This window comes from Erinaceus europaeus, chromosome 4, assembly GCF_950295315.1.
Source record: "Erinaceus europaeus chromosome 4, mEriEur2.1, whole genome shotgun sequence".
Classification (NCBI taxonomy): Eukaryota; Metazoa; Chordata; class Mammalia; order Eulipotyphla; family Erinaceidae; genus Erinaceus; species Erinaceus europaeus.
In genome coordinates, this window is record NC_080165.1 from 62,393,650 (window position 1) to 62,413,527 (window position 19,878).

At 39.4% G+C, this 19,878-nt stretch overlaps 1 protein-coding gene across 1 annotated transcript in view; it reads left to right on the plus strand.

Moving 5' to 3' along the window:
• DNAH8 (dynein axonemal heavy chain 8) overlaps positions 1-19,878 on the plus strand; it is a 429,487-nt gene that overhangs the window by 230,940 nt on the left and 178,669 nt on the right. The window contains exons 64-66 of the mRNA XM_060190815.1: positions 438-664; positions 8,570-8,688; positions 19,079-19,182. Of these exons, the coding sequence (XP_060046798.1) occupies positions 438-664; positions 8,570-8,688; positions 19,079-19,182 (450 nt within the window). The remainder of the gene's footprint in view (positions 1-437; positions 665-8,569; positions 8,689-19,078; positions 19,183-19,878) is intronic.

Here is a 19,878-nt window from a genome sequence, read left to right on the forward strand (position 1 = left end):
GAACTCCATGGGCGGTAGAGCAGTGCTCCAGTGTGTGTGTGTGTGTGTGTGTGTGTGTGTGTGTGTATGGGTTTCTTCCTTCCCCTCTCCCACTAAAAGAAAATAGAATAAAAAAATACTGGAATACTGGGTCAAAAGATGACTTAGTGATATCACACATGAGGAAGGCCCTGTGGTCATTCTCTAAAATATTCGGGGGGGGGGGGTGTTGTAGTTCTTAGAATCAAACAGATGTAGTGTTAGAACAGGGAAAAATGTGGAAACATTAGCTTCCTTCACCTGGAGATTTCATCTACATATTAATGCAATCCAAGACAATTCCTTTTTTAAATTTGGGACATCACAATGCTGGATAAGATGCATAGACTTTTTTCTCTTGGTAAATTAAGCCTAACCTCTCTGTGTGTTCTAATCCTTTTTAAATTTGCTGTCAACAGGTTGGTGAAAAGTTCCGTGCCCGTTCACTGAAATTTCCGGGTTTGATATCGGGTTGCACGATGGACTGGTTTAATCGCTGGCCCAAGGAGGCTCTGATTGCAGTGGCCTCTTATATCCTTTCTGACTATAGCATTGTCTGCTCAAGTGACACCAAAAGACAGGTGGTAGAAACAATGGGCCTCTTTCATGATATGGTTTCAGAGAGCTGTGAAAATTATTTCCAAAGGTAAGTGATAACCATGATAGATACAGAACCACAAAGTTTACTCCCAGGAGGAATTAGATGTAATATCTAGTAAAAGATTCTTCAAGTTGATTGAGCACAACGTCCCAGCTGCCCTTGGATTTTTTTTTCTTGTTTTGATTTTCTAGTGATTATGTATAGAAAAGATGATAAATAAGTGAGATTTCAGGATTAACGCATGTCTATACTTAAGTACCTCTTTCCCTCAAGGCCTCAAAGTAACAGATGCTTAATGAATCACTTTATTTCATTTGCTTATTTTTTTGAAAACGATTTAACACATTCATTATAAAGGGTTTAAAATTAGTTTCTTATTCAAATGCATTATTTATTTTGATTAAAGAAGCACACTGATTTAAGGATTCATTATTGCCTTATGTTGAGGGAACATTTTGGTGTTGAATTTGCATCACTTAGTCTTATCAGTGTTTTTATGCCAAATAATTATGAAACAAAATTTTAATTAACTGTAGAAGAGTCCGTTTCTAGAAGTAGTAATAGTGTTCATAATGTGAAAGCTAGTGTTGACAGTTCAAAAACTGTCTTCTGCCCCCCCTAAGTATGCTAATCACTGTGCATAATTGATGTGAACAAGTGTAAATCTGACACAATGGAACAACCCTTACTGCTAATGGGTGGATTTAACAGTCTATGGAACCTGCCTAAAAAAAATATGACTATCTTTCTCCTTAAGAGGCTGGGGGTATGGGTCAACCTGCCAATGCCCATGACAGTGGAAAAGCAGTTACAGAAGTCAGAATTCCTACCTTTTGCATCCCCAAAAGAATTTTGGTCCATACCCCCAGAGGGGGAGCAATGTTAGGGGAAGATGACCAGAGGACTCTGAACTCTATCAGGACCTAGAGAGAGAAAAGCAAAAAAGGAAGGACATTTGGAAGTAACAATAGGTATAAGTATGACTTAGAAAGGAAGGGAAGGCAGGACCATAGAAAATATGGAGATATATATATATAGAGAGAGAGAGAGACAGAGAGTTATAGAAATAATAGTCAACCCATATCTGTGAACTTGGGAGAACTACTGCAGTTTCCAATGGAGGGAATGAGAACACAGAACTCTGGTGGTGGGAATGGTGTGGAATTATACCCCTGTTGTCTCATAATTTTGTAAATTATTATTAAATCATTAATAAAAATGTCTAATTTTTTTTACGAATTCCTTTACAAACAAAGGTAGTTGAGCCTAGATCTTATCCTTTACTTAATATAATACCCAGACCAGCCTATGTAAATGGTTCTAGATCAGATCTTGGGTGCTTTTGGTGGCTTAGTATATGTTGTTTTAATTCTTGCTCTTGGGAAGCCTTTTTTTTTTTCCCTACTTGAGCTCTTCCTACTACTGTCATACTTATAGAAAGAAATTTACCTTTTAATAACTACAAAACAGTATGCTTTTATTATTTAAAAATAATTTTAGTGAATTCTAAAAGTTTTCTGTATCTAAGATGTAGAAGTTCATTCTGAGCATAACATTTAACCAAAACTTTATTGATAGTTACATGTATGCCTCAGCTCTTTAAACTTTTTTTTGTCTCCAGGGTTATTGATGGAGTTCAATGCCTGCACTACGATTCCACTAGTTCTGGAGGCCATTTTCCCCATTTTGTTGCCCTTATTGCTACCCTTGTTGTTGTTATTATTATTGTTGTCATTGCTGTTGGATAAGACAGAGAGAAATTGAGAGAGGAGGCGAGACAGAGAGAGGGAGAGAAAGACAGACACCTACAGACCTGCTTCACTGTCCGTGAAGCAACCCCCCTGCAGGTGGGGAGCCAGGGGCTTGAACCAGGATCCTTATCTGGTCCTTGCACTTTGCACCATGTGTGCTTAACCTGACCCCCCCAAACTTTCTTCTTTTTTTTTTTATTTAAGAAAGGATTAATTAACAAAACCATAGGGTAGGAGGGGTACAATTCCACACAATTCCCACCACCCAATCTCCATTTCCCACCTCCTCCCCTAATAGCTTTCCCATTCTCTATCCCTCTGGGAGCGTGGACCCAGGGTCATTGTGGGTTGCAGAAGGTAGAAGATCTGGCTTCTGTAATTGCTTCCCCACTGAACATGGGCGTTGACTGGTCGGTCCATACTCCCAGTCTGCCTCTCTCTTTCCCTAGTAGGGAGGGTCTCTGGGGAAGCGGAGCTCCAGGACACATTGGTGGGGTCTTCAGTCTAGAGAAGCCTGGCCGGCATCCTGATGACATGTGGAACCTGGTGACTGAAAAGAGAGTTAACATACGAAGCCAAACAAATTGTTGAGCAATCATGGACCCAAAGCTTGGAATAGTGGAGAGGAAATGTTAGGGGGGTACTCACTGCAAACTCTAGTGCACTTCTGCTTTCAGGCATATATTTTGCAGTAGTTTACAGATACTTGTGAACATATGCTCTCTCTCACAGAAACTGGTATATATCTGTTGTTTTCGATGGGTTATGTTGTTTTCGCTGGGCTGGCTTCACGGGCAGGTAACAGACGACCAGGGACTCATAGTTGAGCTGTAGGCAATATCTCTTTATTCATGCAGGACGCAGCACAATCTAAGACGAGCTAAGCTAAACTCAAGGTAAAGTACAGTACTATTCACAATGCTGTCTTTATATATACTTGCCAAGTAAGGTGGAAACAGGATGTGACATAGAGAGGGTGGAGAGAAAAGTGACTGGTGAAAATCAGAGTGTGACAAAGAAGGGATCAGTGTGTGACAAGGAGGGGGTGGAGCAGGAGAGAATCCTATCATAGAACCACCAATGCCCTGGAGTGCTTTATGTAAAAGTGATTTATGTAAATAGACCAAAGCTTTGGATCAGTAAAATCCCTATATAGGCATATGGTTAAGCAGAAGCCAGGGGGAGGTGGCAACTACCCAACATCTCCCCCTTTCTTTTTAACTAATGGCCATTGTGGGGTGAACAGAAACGTATATCGTACAGGCGTTTTCAAAAGAACTGGCATAAGACATGGAAAACAAAATAGGAGAGCAGCAATAATAACCAGTGTGATGCCAAGGGGAGCTTTTCTTGCCTCAAAGGGCAAGGCCTAGCAGGCGAAAGGGCATTTCTTGCCTCTGGGAACGCTTCATGCCTCTGGGGGCATCTCTTGCCTCAAAGGGCGTTTCCTGCCTCTGTGGGCATCTCTTGCCTCTTGGGGCTCTTCATGCCTCTGTGGGCATAATCTAATAAGGAGGGGGAGTTTTCTGCCTCTGGGACAGAGCCTGCAGGCGAGGGGACATGGTCTATAAAGTCTCAAGGCAACTGGCTGAAGTTAGTCTTTGAGAAACACAGCAGCGTGTACCAGTAAGTCCGATGGAGGTGTCAGTCCAAAGTAGCTGACCACAGAAGAAAATGCCAGAGGATGAAACGCTGCACGTCTGTCTCGATGGGGAATGTCGGCCACCAGAATTCTGCTTTTCTGTAGAGTGATCTTTGGAGTCTGTGAATCTGTTTCTTCAGGTCGTGCCAGGTCTCATCATTGGTTTCCGGGGGCGATGTCAGAGAACAGGATCCAAATGGATTTCCAGGAATTCCATTTGAGTAGATGCTTTTTCATGTGAAGACTTTGACAGCTGAAATTCACTTACTTGTTGAACAAAACTTGTAGCAGATTAGAAGTTTACTATAATTGATAACTCCATTATAATTGGAAGTCCTTTCTAGTATGATTTTAAGGTTGTTTAAACAGTTTAAACTCAATAAAATGTGGAAAGGTAAACAGAAGAACCACGGTTAAAAGCCTCAGGCATGAGAATAATTAACATAATCATTGCACTATCTGCCCCACCCATAACTCATACAGTTTTCAGGATTAAACGTTTCAGATTCATGTCAAGATGTAAAAGAGAAATCAAAGGAGGGAAAAAACAATTTTTTGGATTGTTTCTGGATGTCTCTAGAAATCATGGCTGCGTCCAGCATTTTTTTTTTTAAGTCAATGTCAAACAAAAATTCAGTCATTCAAATCATTCTCTTATGAAACACAACTTGAACCAGATTATCAAGATCTCACCATGTAGGATTAAGAATCCCCGGAGGGCGACCTAGTCCAAAAAGCTCCTCGAAATTCCATTTAGGGTGTTTCTGACTGTTCCTGCTGGATTGCTTCAGGCACCCATTTTTAAAAGCGTCTTCCCATCGAAGAAAGAATCCAATCAGGAGAGTAGAACTAACCACGTGTCTCCATACTTGGGAACTGCCAGGGTACTCGAGAATGTTCTTCAAATTAGAATAGTCCTTCTCCATGGGAAACATGCGAGAAGAAGTCCAGAAAGTCCCAGGGGAAATCCCTATGCATGTCCCAAGGTCTACGATCACGGTCATAAAGAACCAAATTGTGGCCTGGAGCAAAATGTAGTCCTTTTCCTCAGGAAACATGGGAGAGGGAATCCAGAAAGTCCAAGGAGAAATCTCCGTGCATCTCCCAAGCTCTATGATCCCGGTCATAAGAAACCAAAGTTCCCGGTCAGGGAACCGAAGTGTGGCCCAGAGTAAAATGTTCCAGAGACAGAGAAACTGTCTCATAATGAAACAGTAGAGGCTTTGGCAAACCTCTTCGTAAGCAGAAAGGCAACCCATGGTGGATGGGTAGCCAAGTTTACTTATCTGGACGATGGGTGGGTAGGGTCCCACGTTGATGCCGGTCCATGTTTCAGGGCTTATTTCAGTCCCTGTTCAGGCGCCATATGTTGTTTTCGATGGGTTATGTTGTTTTCGCCGGGCTGGCTTCACGGGCAGATAACAGACGACCAGGGACTCATAGTTGAGCTGTAGGCAGTATCTCTTTATTCATGCAGGACGCAGCACAATCTAAGACGAGCTAAGCTAAACTCAAGGTAAAGTACAGTACTATTCACAATGCTGTCTTTATATATACTTGCCAAGTAAGGTGGAAACAGGATGTGACATAGAGAGGGTGGAGAGAAAAGTGACTGGTGAAAATCAGAGTGTGACAAAGAAGGGATCAGTGTGTGACAAGGAGGGGGTGGAGCAGGAGAGAATCCTATCATAGAACCACCAATGCCCTGGAGTGCTTTATGTAAAAGTGATTTATGTAAATAGACCAAAGCTTTGGATCAGTAAAATCCCTATATAGGCATATGGTTAAGCAGAAGCCAGGGGGAGGTGGCAACTACCCAACATACATCTAGGTTTTGGGACTTTGTTAGAAAGTGAACCACCTAAGATGAAATTAGAGAATACTATGAAAGGAAAGTTCTCACCCGAGTAATGAAGTTGAAGGGTTGTGATTCCAAACGTGAAGTCTCTGGACACAGTCTGAAGTGAAGCATGTTGAGGTGGCAGTCGTTGTGTTGGTTAGGTTGTGATCGGCAGATGCAATATTATTTGATATGGATTGGCAGAGGCATACAGGAAAGTGGGCCCTATCCAAGGGTTCCAGGACTGGGGGAAGTAGAGGCTCTATAGTGGAGATGTGAGGTTCCTGCTGTCTTAGGGTTCAAAAAGACAATGGATAGTTAATGTTATCATCACATTATTTGATAATTGGGTTAACTTTGAAAAGTCCTTTTGTTAGGGTTTGCTGTATAGTACCCAGTATCTTGTATATAGCTGTGCTATTGGTTGCTTCTGAACTACTTGGTCTAGGTTTTTGAGAGAGTCTGCATATCAATTACACAGCCTATATATTAAAAAGATTCAGTTTGTGTTTTGAAAAACTTTGAGACATACAATTAATTTTCCCCCTCTCATATTAATTAACTGGTGATTTATATGACTACATTTTACTAGGAGTGTACATAAACACCATTCCCACCACCAAAAGACTGTGACCCATCCCTCCCACCCACTCCCACCCCCCACTGTCCCAGGAAGCTGCATGTCTACTCCTCACCTTTTACTTTGGTGCCCTACTTACAGTTTGGTCAGGTCCTGCTTTTAGTTTCCCTTTCAGATCTTCTTACTCAACTTCTATTGATGAGTGGGATCATCCCATACTCATCTTTATCTTTCTGACTTAGCTCACTTAACATAATTCCTTCTAGCTCTGTCCAAGATGGGTCAGCAAAGGTGGGTTCATTGTTCTTGATAGCTGCATAGTATTCCATTGTGTATATATACCACACCTTTCTCAGGCACTCATCTGGTGTTGGGCACCTGGGTTGCTTCCAGGTTGGTACAGCGTCTGTGGAGAGCAGTCTGGAAAACTCTCAGAAGGCTAGACATGGTCCATATGATCCAGTAATTCCTCTCCTGGGGTTATACCCCAAGGACTCCATAACACCCAAACAAAAAGAGGTGTGTACTCCTATGTTCATAGCAGCACAATTCATAATACCCCCCCAATTTCTAATGTTAAAAATCATTAGAATTTCTATTTAAAATTAATATAAAAGGCTAAATATTTTGTAGTATGTGAAGATCTCATCCTTGATATGGGTTTCTTTTTTTTTTAATTTCTTTATTGGGGAATTAATGTTTTACATTCAACAGTAAATACAATAGTTTGTACATGCATAACATTTCTCAGTTTTCCATATAACAATACAACCCCTACTAGTTCCTCTGTCATCCTTCTTGGACCTGTGTTCTACCCCCCCCCACCTCAGAGACTTTTTACTTTTTCAACTCCAGTTCAGGTTCCACTTGTGTTTTCTCTTCTGATCTTGTTTTTCAACTTCTGCCTGAGAGTGAGATCATCCCATATTCATCCTTCTGTTTCTGACTTCTTTCACTTAACATGAATTTTTCAAGGTCCATCCAAGATCGGCTGAGAACGGTGAAGTCACCATTTTTTATAGCTGGGTAGTATTCCATTGTGTGTATACATACCACAACTTGCTCAGCCACTCATCTGTTGTTGGATACCTGGGTTGCTTCCAGGTTTTGGCTATTACAAATTATGCTGCTAAGAACGTATGTGTACACGGATCTTTTTGGATGGGTGTGCTTGGTTCTTTAGCATATATCCCCAGGAGAGGAATTGCAGGATCATAGGGTAGATCCATTTCTAGCCTTCTGAGAGTTCTCTAGACTGTTCTCCACAGAGGTTGGACCAATTTACATTCCCACTAGCCGTGCAGGAGGTTTCCTTTGACTGATGTGGGATTCTTCTATGTAAAATTATTTCATTAATTTGTTTATCTGTTTATATTGTTAAATACAATATCTGTGATTAAATCCATAGTGTATTGAGTGCTTGAATCAAATATAGTTGCCTTGATTTCAAAGACTGTAGGGACCAGGTGGTGGCACATATCACTGTGCACAAGGACCTGGGTTCAAGCCCCTGGTTCACACCTGCATGGGCCAAGCTTGACCAGCAGTGGAGCAATGATTCAAGTGTCTATTCTTTTTTTTTTTTTTTATCTTTCCCCTTCCCTCTCAATTGCTATCTTTATTTTTTAAACAAGATAAAAAAAACCAAGGCCTGTATAGTAAATCATGGAGAGACAGTACTTTAACTTCGTAGACCCACTCATCTGGTTTCAGGCAAGGTAGCATATATTATTAGAATGAAAGCAGATTGCAAAACAGATTCATTTCAGTCACTTACCCACAACTTCCCTACAGAGCCTTAAAGTTTACAAAGAATGCTTGCAAATGCTATATTTTGATTGTCACAAAATTATGGAAATTGCGAGGTAGTGGCTCTTCATTCAGGTTTTCTAGATGAGAAAATAGAAATCCAGTATGGGGATATGGGTCAAAGACCCCCCAGAAGTCTAGACATCAGATATTTAGTGTTCTCTCCACATTCCCTTTAGGGAAACCATTCACAATTCCTCCTAGTGAAATCCTTTCCAGAATCACACTTAATTTCACATTAGGAAGAATGTTTGTCCGTCTATCTGACCATTTTTTTGAGTATACCAGGACGGTGGAGATGAGGGTGATTATTGCTTTCTACTTTCAGATACCGCCGTAGAGCCCATGTGACTCCTAAATCTTACCTCTCATTTATAAATGGTTATAAAAATATTTATACTGAAAAGCTGAAGTTTATTAATGGGCAAGCTGAAAGGATGAATATTGGTAAGTGGAATGGAATCTTCACTTTTTAATGCTTGCTTGATAGGGATTTTAATATTTTGTTTAGTGGATAATTTAATAGCTGCTTTTAAGGGTATTTGAGCCTGTCAAGAAACTCTGAGGAGTAGAAAATCTAAACAAAGGTAGACTGTTTTATTTCTAGAATCATTTATCCCAGCTCTTTCAACTCTGGATTTACTATGTTTTAGCAGTAAGTCTTGTCTAGTCACTGAGTTGTTGCTTATAGGTGGGGAGAACAGTTTATAGTCAAACACAGTTTTAGGTTTTGGTTGCCTTACATTTTGCCTCAATTTGTGTAAATGCTGCTATGTTAGCTCTCCTCAAATTTCTAGAAAAGAAAAAGCCAAAACAGAAACAAAAGTAAGCACATAGAAACAAAAAGAGATGGTCTACCTGAACAATGTGGTTTTTTTTTTGTCATGTACATATATATATATATATATATATATATATATATATATATATATATATGATATATATATATATGATAAGTAGGAAGAATATAAGTGGGAAAACAGTGTAAGATGAGAAATGATTTGACGTAAACAAACCAAAGCACTTTAGTGCTCTCTTTTCACTTCTCTAATGCAGAATTTGGTTATAGAGCTCAAATGAGTGCCAAGGTTCACAAAGTTGTAGTGATGGTAGAAGTACTACATGAAACTTCTGCTGCTTTGCCTCCCTCCCCTCCCTTCTCTTGCCATCCCCTCCCTTCCCCTCTCTTCCCCTCTCCTCCCTTACCCTCCCCTCCCTTTCCCTTGCTTCCCTTCCCCTCTCCTGTCCTCCTCTCCCCTTTCCCCTTTCCTCCACCTTTCCTTCCTCTTTCTCCCCCTTCCTCCCCCCTTTTTTATATAAGAAAGGATTAATTAACAAAACCATAGGGTAGGAGGGGTACAATTCCACACAATTCCCACAACCCAATCGCCATATATCCCAACCCCTCCCCTGATAGATTTCCCATTCTCTATACATTTGGGAGCATGGACCCAGAGTCATTGTGGGTTGCAAAAGGTAGAAGGTCTGGCTTCTGTAATTGCTTCCCTGCTGAACATGGGCGTTGACTGGTCAGTCCATACTCCCAGTCTGCCTCCCTCTTTCCCTAGTAGGGTGGGTCTCTGGGGAAGCGGAGCTCCAGGACACATTGGTGGGGTCTTCAGTCCAGGGAAGCCTGGCCAGCATCCTGATGACATCTGGAACCTGGTGACTGAAAAGAGAGTTAACATACGAAGCCAAACAAATTGTTGAGCAATCATGGACCCAAAGCTTAGAATGGTGGAGAGGAAGTGTTAGGGGGGTACTCACTGCAAACTCTAGTGTACTTCTGCTTTCAGGTATATATTTTGCAGTAGTTTACGGATACGTGTGAACATATGCTCTCTCTCACAGAAACTGGTGTATGTATATCTAGGTTTTGGGACTTTGTTAGAAAGTGAACCACCTGAGATGGAATTAGAGTATACTATGAAAGGAAAGGTCTCACCCAAGTAATGTAGCTGAAGGGTTGTGATTCCACACGTGAAGTCTCTGGACACAGTCTGAAGTGAAGCATGTTGAGGTGGCTATCGTTGTGTTGGTTAGGTTGTGATCGGCAGATGCAATATTATTTGATATGGATTGGGAGAGGCATACGGGAAAGTGGGTCCTATCCAAGGGTTCCAGGACTGGGGGAAGTAGAGGCTCTATAGTGGAGATGTGAGGTTCCTGCTGTCTTAGGGTTCAAAAAGACAATCAATAGTTAATGTTATCATCACATTATTTGTTAATTGGGTTAACTTTGAAAAGTCCTTTTGTTAGGGTTTGCTGTACATTACCCAGTATCTTGTATATAGCTGTGCTATTGGTTGCTTCTGATCTACTTGGTCTAGGATTTTGAGAGAGTCTGCATATCAATTACACAGCCTATATATTAAAGAGATTCAGTTTGTGTTTTGAAAAACTTTGAGACATACAATTAATTTTCCCCCTCTCATATTAATTAACTAGTGATTTATATGTCTACATTTTACTAGGAGTGTACATAAACACCATTCCGCCCGCCAAAAGACTGTGACCCATCCCTCCAACCAACTCCCAGCCCCCCCCCCCCCGGCCCAGGAAGCTGCATGTCTACTCCTCACCATAGGGTTTTACTTTGGTGCCCTACTTACAGTTTGGTCAGGTTCTGCTTTTAGTTTCCCTTTCAGATCTTCTTACTCAACTTCTGTTGACGAGTGGGATCATCCCATACTCATCTTTATCTTTCTGACTTAGCTCACTTAGCATAATTCCTTCTAGCTCTGTCCAAGATGGGTCAGAGAGGGTGGGTCCATTGTTCTTGATAGCTGCATAGTATTCCATTATGTATATATACCACTGCTTTCTCAGCCACTCATCTGTTGTTGGGCACCTGGGTTGCTTCCATGTTTTAGCTATTATGAATTGTGCTGCTATGAACATAGAAGTAAACACCTCTTTTTGGTTGGGTGTTATGGAGTCCTTGGGGTCCTTTATTCCCAGGAGAGGAATTACTGGATCATATGGAAGGACCATGTCTAGCCTTCTGAGAGTTTTCCAGACTGCTCTCCACAGAGGCTATACCAATTTACATTCCCACCAGCAATGTAAAAGGGTTCCTCTGTCCCCACAACCTCTCCAGCATTTGTTGCTGCTGTACTTTTTGATGTATGCCATTCTTACAGGAGTCAGGTGGTATCTTAGTGTTGTCTTAATTTGCATTTTCTGACAATTAGTGACCTAGAGCAGTTTTTCATATGTTTGTTAGCCTTTTGGATCTCCTCTGTAGTGAATGTTTTGTTCATATCCTCTGCCCATTTTTGGATGGGGTCATTTGCTTTTTTGGTGCCAAGTTAGCTGAGCCCTTTATATATTTTGGTGATTAGTTTCTTGTCTGATGTATGGCATGTGAAGATCTTCTCCCATCTGTGAGGGGTCACTTTGTTTGTTTAATAGTTTCTTTGGGTGTGCAGAAGCTTTTCAACTGGATGTAGTCCCAGTGGTTTGTTTCTGCTTTAGTCTTCCTTGCAATTGGGTTTGATTCATCAAAGATGTCCTTGAGGTGTAGGTGGGAAAGTGTTTTACCAATGTTTTCCTCTAAGTATTTGATTGTTTCTGGTCTGACATCTAGGTCTTTGATCCATTTGGAGTTGATTTTTGTTTCTGGTGAGAAAAAGTGGTTCAATTACATTCTTCTGCATGTTACAACCCGTTTTCCCAGCACCATTTATTGAAGAGAGCCTCCTTTTTCCATTTAGTCCTTTGGGCCCCGTTATCAAAGATTAGATGTCCATAGCTGTGGGGATTTATTTCTGGGCTTTCAATTCTGTTCCACTGGTTTGTGTGCCTATTTTTGTTCCAGTACCATGCTGTTTTGATGATGATGGCTTTATAATATAGTTTAAGGTCTGGGAGTGTGATGCCTCCATTTCTGTTTCTTTTCCTCAAGATGGTTTTGGCAATTCTAGGTGTTTTCATGTTCCAGATAAATGATTGTAGTGTTTGTTCTATTCTCTTAAAGACGCTTGGTGGAACTTTGATGGGTATTGCATTAAATTTGTATATGGCTCTGGGGAGAATATTCATTTTGATGATATTTATTCTTCCAATCCATGAGCATGAGATATCTTTCCATTTCTTGGTATCAGTTTCTATTTCCTTGAGTAGCGACTCATAGTTTTCAGTATACAAGTCTTTCACTTCTTTGGTCAACTTTATTCCTAGGTATTTGATTGATTTTGCTGAAACAGTAAATGGGAGTGATTTCTGGATGTCTTCTTCTTCAGATTTAGTGTCTGCATAAAGAAATGCCACTGATTTTTGTACATTGATTTTGTAGCCTGATACCTTGCCATATTGCCTAATAACTTCCAGTAGCTTTCTGCTGGATTCTTTAGGTTTTTCTATGTATACTATCATCTGCAAATAGTGAGAGCTTGACTTCTTCCCTTCCAATCTGTATTCCTATGATTCCTTTCTCTTGCCTGATTGCTATGGCAAGAACTTCCAATACTATGTTGAAGAGTAATGGTGACAGTGGACAGCCCTGTCTAGTCCCCGATCTGAGGGGGAATGCTTTCAGCTTCTGTCCATTGAGCATGATGTGGGCTGTAGGTTTGCTATATATAGACTCCACTGTCTTGATGAATTTCCCATCTATTCCCATTTTTTGTAGAGTTTTTTGCATGAATGGGTGTTGGATTTTGTCAAAGGCTTTCTCTGCATCTATTGAGATAATCATGTGGTTTTTGGCTTTGCTTTTATTGATGTGGTGAATGACGTTGATTGACTTATGGATGTTGAACCAGCCTTGCATTCCTGGGATGAATCCCACTTGGTTGTGATGAACAATCTTTTTGATATGTTGCTGTATCCGGTTGGCCAAGATCTTGTTTAATATTTTGGCATCTATGTTCATCAGAGATATTGGTCTGTAGTTTTCCTTTTTGTTCTGTCCCTATCAGCTTTGGTATCTGGGTGATGTTGGCTTCATAGAAGGTGGAAGGGAGTATTCCTGTTTCTTCAATCTTATGGAAAAGCTTAAGAAATATGGGTACTGTTTCCTGAAAGTTTTGTAGAATTCGTTTGTGAAGCCATCTGGTTCAGGACTTCTGTTGTTAGGGAGATTCTTAATAACTGTTTCAATTTCTTTGTCTGTGATTGGTGTATTTAGATTTTGTAGTTCTTCTTGGTTCAGTTTTGGAAGGGCATATGCTTCTAGGAATTGTTCCATTTCTTCCAGATTCTCTAGCTTGGTGGCGTATAGTTCTTCATAGAAGTTTTGCAGGATTCTCTAGATTTCTGTGGTGTCAGTTGTGATATCTGCTCCATCGTTTACAATTCTATTAATTTGAGTCTTCTCTCTTTTTTTTTTTTTGGTGAGTCTGGCTAGGTGTTTGTCAATTTTGTTTAATGTTTCAAAGAACCAACATTTGGCTTCATTGATCTTTTGTATGGTTCTTTTATTTTCGATGTTGTTTATTTCTGCTCTAATTTTAGTGATTTCTGTCCTTTTGGTTCCTTTAGGGTTCCTTTGTTCCTCTCCTCTAAGTCCTTGAGGTGTGCAGTAAGGTCGTTCATTTGAGCTTTTTCTTGGTGTTTAATATGTGATTGTATGGCTATAAATTTCCCTCTCAGTACTGGTTTAGCTGTGTCCCACATATTTTGATAGGTCGTGTCTTCATTTTCATTTGTTTTCAGGAACATTTGAATTTCCTGCTTGAGTGAATCTCTGACCCAGTTGTTCTTAAGGAGTATGTTGTTTAGTTTCCAAATTCTATGACTTTTAATAATTTTCTGTTTGTTGTTAAATGTTAGTTTTACTCCACTGTGGTCTGAGAAGATACTTGGGATGATTTCAATGCTCTTGAATTTATTGATGCTGCCTTTGTGGCCTAACATGTGGTCTATCCTTGAGTATGCGTTTTGTGGATTTGAAAAGAAGGTGTATTCCAGTTTTTTGGGGTGAAGGACTCTGAAAATGTCCAAGAGGTCTAGTTTGTCAATCTCTTCATTCAATTCTCTTGTATCTTTGTTGGTTCTCTGCTTTGTTGATCTGTCTAAGTGTGAGAGTGGGGTATTGAAGTCTCCCACTATTATTGTATTACTATTGATGTATTTTTTAAATTCTTTAAGTACGTGCTTGACATATTTACATGGTCCCTCATTGGGTGCATAGATGTTAACGATTGTTAAGTTTTCTTGGCTGATTGATCCTCTAATCATTATGTAATGTACTTGCCTATCTTTTATTACTTTATTGAATTTAAAATCTATCGTGTCTGAGATGAGAATTGCTGTTCCTGCCCTTTTTTGGTGAACCATTAGCCTGTATGATAGTTTTCCATCCTTTCACTTTAAGTCTGTGTTTATCTTGTTGTGACAGATGGGATTCTTGCAAACAGCATATGGTTGGATTATGTTTTCTGATCCATCCCCCAACTCTGTGCCTTTTGATGGGTGAGTTTAAGCCATTGACATTTATTGATATTATGGATTTAATGTATTGTTGTGCCATTGTTAAAAAAATTTTTTTTTGTTTGGTCTGATATATTGCCAGTATTATAGTGATGTTCTTGTTTATAAGAGGTCTTTTAGAACCTCTTTCAGGGCTGGTTTGGTGATGGTTTCCTCCTTTAACTTGTTTGTCTAAGAAGGTTTTGATCCCTCCATCTAGTTTGAATGAAAGTCTAGCAGGATATATTATCCTTGGTTGAAACCCTTTTTCATTCAGGGCTTGATAGATATCTTGCCATTCTCTTCTAGCTTTTAGAGTTTGAGTGGAGAAGTCTGCAGATAATCTTATGGGTTTTCCCTTGTATGTGACTTTTTGTTTCTCTCTTGCAGCCTTTAGGATCCTTTCTTTATCCTTACTTCTTCTCATTGTTACTATGATGTGTCTTGGTTTCTTCAGGTCTGGGTTGATTCTGTTTGGTACTCTCTGGGCCTCTTGAATCTTGATGTCCTTCTGTTATTCAGGTCTGGGAAGTTTTCTTCTATTATTTCCTCTAGAATGTTTGCTTCCCTTTCCTCTCTTTCTTCCTCTGGCAGGCCAATTATATGAATGTTACTTCTTTTGAGATCATGTCTCTGTTGTTGTTTTCAGTGTCTCTCAATCTCTTTTTAAGCTCTTTCACCTCTTTCTTTGTTTTCTCTAACTCATCCTCTGTCTGACTGATTCTGTTTTCTGCTTCTGTTAGTCTGCTTTCCCTTGCCTCAGCTTCTTTCTTCATTACAGCTATTTCAGCTTTCAGTTCTCTAATTGCCTCAAGATAATCAGCATTTTCCTTGGGCTTCTCAACCGTTGTTTCCCTAATACTGCCATTCCTTTCCTCCAATGTTGTTTTCATTTCTGTGTTTAATAAATTTATTATTGCTTGCATACTTTTCTTATCTATGGTTACTTCTGGCTGATTTGTAGTTTCTTCTGGGCTATTGTCTTCATTCATTGGAGTAAGAGTTTTATTTGTTTTTGATCTACCCATTTTTTTGATTTATGTGTTTCTTTTTTTATGCTCTGTTGTTCCTCAGTTGTTGTGTCTTGAGTACAAGCAACACTGTACTAAATACCTTTATGACAATTGCACTCACCAACCTCAGGAATTACAGTAGCAACTGAAGCAAGTATTGAAGTAGTTTAATCGTTACCAGTTAGCCAAACAATTTCTCCAGTCCGTGAAAAAATAGTAACCAAATCCCAGTGAATAAGAAAGAGAAAAGAAAGAAGGGATAGCAAGAATAGACAGTTATGTGAATCTACTATCCACTTTATATTCTAGGGGTAACAAGAGGGGAAAGGGAAGTAGAGCAGAGATTCAGACATAGAGAGTCCACGCTGAGTCAGATTTCTTCCCAAAAATAATTTACAAATTCAGAAATGAAAAGAAGAAGGAAGGAAGAAGTGTATGACAAGATAAAAAAAAAGAAACAAAAAAGAAAAAAGAGAGAAGAGTGAGAAAAGAGAAAAGATAAGTAAAAGAGTTGTAATTAAAAACAGTGAAAGGAAAGTTTTTTTATTACTTTATTTTTAATTTAATTTAATTTAATTTAATTTTTTTAATTAGCTAGGAGGAGGAGGGAGGGGAGAGTCTGTAGAGGAGGTAGGAGTAATGAGACTAGTTCCTCCCACAATAGATAAGATGACCACTACCCTAGCACTGAAAGATACCCTAAGAGTTAATTCTGATCAACCTAAAGGGGGGGGGAAGATATATGCCTTTATATAATATTAATAATAAAATAGAGCAGGGTAAAAAAACCCAAAAAACCCTGTCCCACATTACCTCAAATCTCGTGATCAGAGGCAGCTGATTGTTAAGAAAGAGAGAAAAAAAAAAAAAAAAGAAAGAAAAAAAGCACCTCAGGACTAGACAAGGATAGCTGAAATAGACAGTTATGTAGATCTACTATCCACTGTATATTCTAGGGGTAGCTAAAAGAGGAAGGGATGTTGAATAGAGATACTCGCAGTGAGAGTCCAATTCTAGTCAGAATTCTTCCCCAAAATAATTCCCATATGTGTATCAGTGAATTCAAAAAAGTGCACTGTTTGGTGGTGTGGGGGCTGGGGGCTGTGGCTTTGGAAGCTGTAGGATTAAGAAAGGATGGCAAGAATGAGAAAAAGAAAAAAAAAGAAAGAGAGAAGAAAAGAAAAAGATAAGAAAAAGAACAGTCATAAAAGAGCAGTGAAAGGAAAGAGTTTTTTAATTTTTTTATTTTTAATTATTTAATTAGCTATGCAGGGTGAGGTGTGCGGGGGTTGGCTACCTAGAAAGAAAAAAGGCCAGGGTTTCAGAAGGGTATAGACTTAGAATGAATGATACTGCCTGGTGGGACAGGAATTTTGGTAAAAAAGGGGATCAGCAGGGGAGCCTGCTGGGAGTTGGTCCCCAGGGACTGGTTATGGGGGGGGGGGAGGGTAAGGAGGTATGCTTAATAATTTAAAAGAAAGAAAAAAAATTTTTTTCCCTTTTTTCCTACTCTATATTTTAACCCAAATTAAGTTATAGTCACCTCCTTGGTGTCACCGCTAGTACTCCTTATTGACTGGCCTACTAAAGGCAGAAAATCCTACCGTTTCCAGAAGATGTGGTCAGAGCTCAAGCCACTAGCAGCTTCTCAGTCCGTCATCTTCCGGGAACCTCTTCCCTTTCTTTCCCTTCCCTTCCCTTCCCTTCCCTTCCCTTCCCTTCCCTTCCCTTCCCTTCCCTTCCCTTCCCTTCCCTTCCCCTCCCCTCCCCTCCCCTCCCCTTCCTTCCCCTCCCCTTCCCTTCCCTTCCCTTCCCCTCCCCTCCCCTCCCCTCCCCTTCCTTCCCCTCCCCTCCCATCCCCTCCCTTTCCTTCCCCTCCCCTCCCTTTCCTTCCCCTCCCCTCCCCTCCCTTTCCTTCCCCTCCCCTCCCCTTCCTTCCCCTCCCCTCCCCTCCCCTCCCTTTCCTTCCCCTCCCCTCCCCTTCCTTCCCCTCCCCTCCCCTCCCCTCCCCTTCCCTTCTCTTCCTTCCTTCCTTCCCTTCTCTTCCTTCCTTCCTTCCCCTCCCTTTCCCTTCCCTCCCCTCCCCTTCCCTTCCCTTCCCTTCCATTCCATTCCCTTCCCTCTTATCTTTCTCTCTTTTACTAACTGCTCACTTTCTTACAGCTTTTCTATATGATGCTCTAGAATCAGTGGTGTGCTGAAACTTCTTGTACAGATTTCTGAAAGCCAATAGTCACTGTTTGGGAATGTTATGATCTGGTTGAGCTTTCATGAAAAATCAAATAATATAAACATAATTAAATAAAATATGTAAAATAAAAGTAATAAATACTCAAAACCCGTAATTTCTTAGCTATTTTATGCTGTTTAATATTATTAGTATTTTAGAGGTTTGTTTTTTTAAAGTTCTATGTATATGGTACAAATGTTAAATAGTGGTGTGTTATGAGAATGTCTTGATAATGCAAAATCAGCCTTGGTGGCAATATTTATATCATGGGAATTAAAAAACATACAGGTAAGTGTCAGATGCTAACATTTACTAACATACCACTGCCTAGAACCTGGTTGGTGTGTAACAAATTCATTTAACTATTTTGTCCCACAGTACTGAAAGTTACAGAACCAGTTAGTTTTAATGACTTTTACCAGTTCTTAAGTTTAAACTAAAAAAAAAAGGCACACAAATATCAATATATTATCTGTTCAAATTGCTATCTCAAGCACAATATGTTTCAGAGATGAAAATGATGGTTTCAAGCTGTCTATGAATTCAAGAGAGTGTAAGTTTATTCTTGACTAGGAACTTTAATGGTGGTTCTGTTGAGCTGTTCATACATATAAGTCTGAAACTATATACACTGAAATTTTAGAATCTTATAAAACAGTATTTGATCAGCATAGTAAAGCAATTTTAAAATAAAATACATTTCCTGTCAAAATTACTTGTATTCAGTATGACATTGTGGCTCTTATTTAAATGTAGCTTGATTATATTATTCAAAGTAAACATACTTAATTCAAAATTACTTGTATTCAGTATGACATTGTGGCTCTTATTTAAATGTAGCTTGATTATATTATTCAAAGTAAACATATTTAATATGTTTTTACTAATGATTTAATAGTGGAATATAAGATAATAAGATAATAGGGGTGTGATTTCACAACACTCTCACCACCAAAGTTTCAGAGCTGTTTTTTCAACTTTATTAAAGCTCTCAGAAATCTGGTGAATATTTTGCTCCAAAGAAACACATCCTTTTGAAGATTCTGTTCATAATTTTGTTCATAATCTTGTGTTTTTATAGTGCTTATACAGTGACATATATGTAGTAAATATTAAGTAAATATCTGGTGAGAAGATCTTCATATACTCATCAGGCATGTATTTGTGTGTGTTTGTAAAGGTCTTGATAAGCTTATGGAGGCAAGTGAATCTGTTGCAAAACTTTCTCAGGATCTTGCAGTAAAGGAGAAGGAATTGGCAGTGGCTTCTGTAAAGGCAGATGAAGTGAGTCTGTATTTATTTTATCATGAAGTGGTAAGGAATACTTTGCATAGTGAAAAGGCATTGTTTTAAAATATTATTAAACAGTAAACAGAATATAAGCCTACAAACTATTTCTGGTAATAACATGCTCACAAAAACCATTGAAATTTTTTGTTTAATTTATATCAAAACATACCACAAATGTTATGTCCTCTACCTGGTCTAAATCTGTTCTTCGCTTTGCCAATAGTTTGTTTATGGTATTTCTGCCTGACTATAACTTATGTTTGGGTCTCTCTTTACAGTCCCTGCTTTGTTTTTTGGGGGGATAGGGTTCCTAGGATATGGCAAGTCTTACCTAGAGTTTGCGTTGAGGGAAATAGATGAGAGGAAGGAATGTTAGAATAAAAAAGATACTCCTCTCCCAATGTGGTAGGGATCTGTAGGTACTCCACTGACCTCATCAGTTTCAGATTGCTTTTATCCTCTACTCACTTAGTGTCACTTAAGAATAGACATAAGACCATACTTGAATCTAGGTCCTTAGTTATTGAAGTGAGAGAGATGGTATTGGGGTATCACTTAGCATGTTCTTGGCACTCAAAAAATTTGAATGACATTGTTATTACATGAGTCTTAAATGATCACATTCTATTGTAGTTACATAAAGTATTTTAATTTTCTAAAAATTACATAATGTAGAAATGACATATTTTT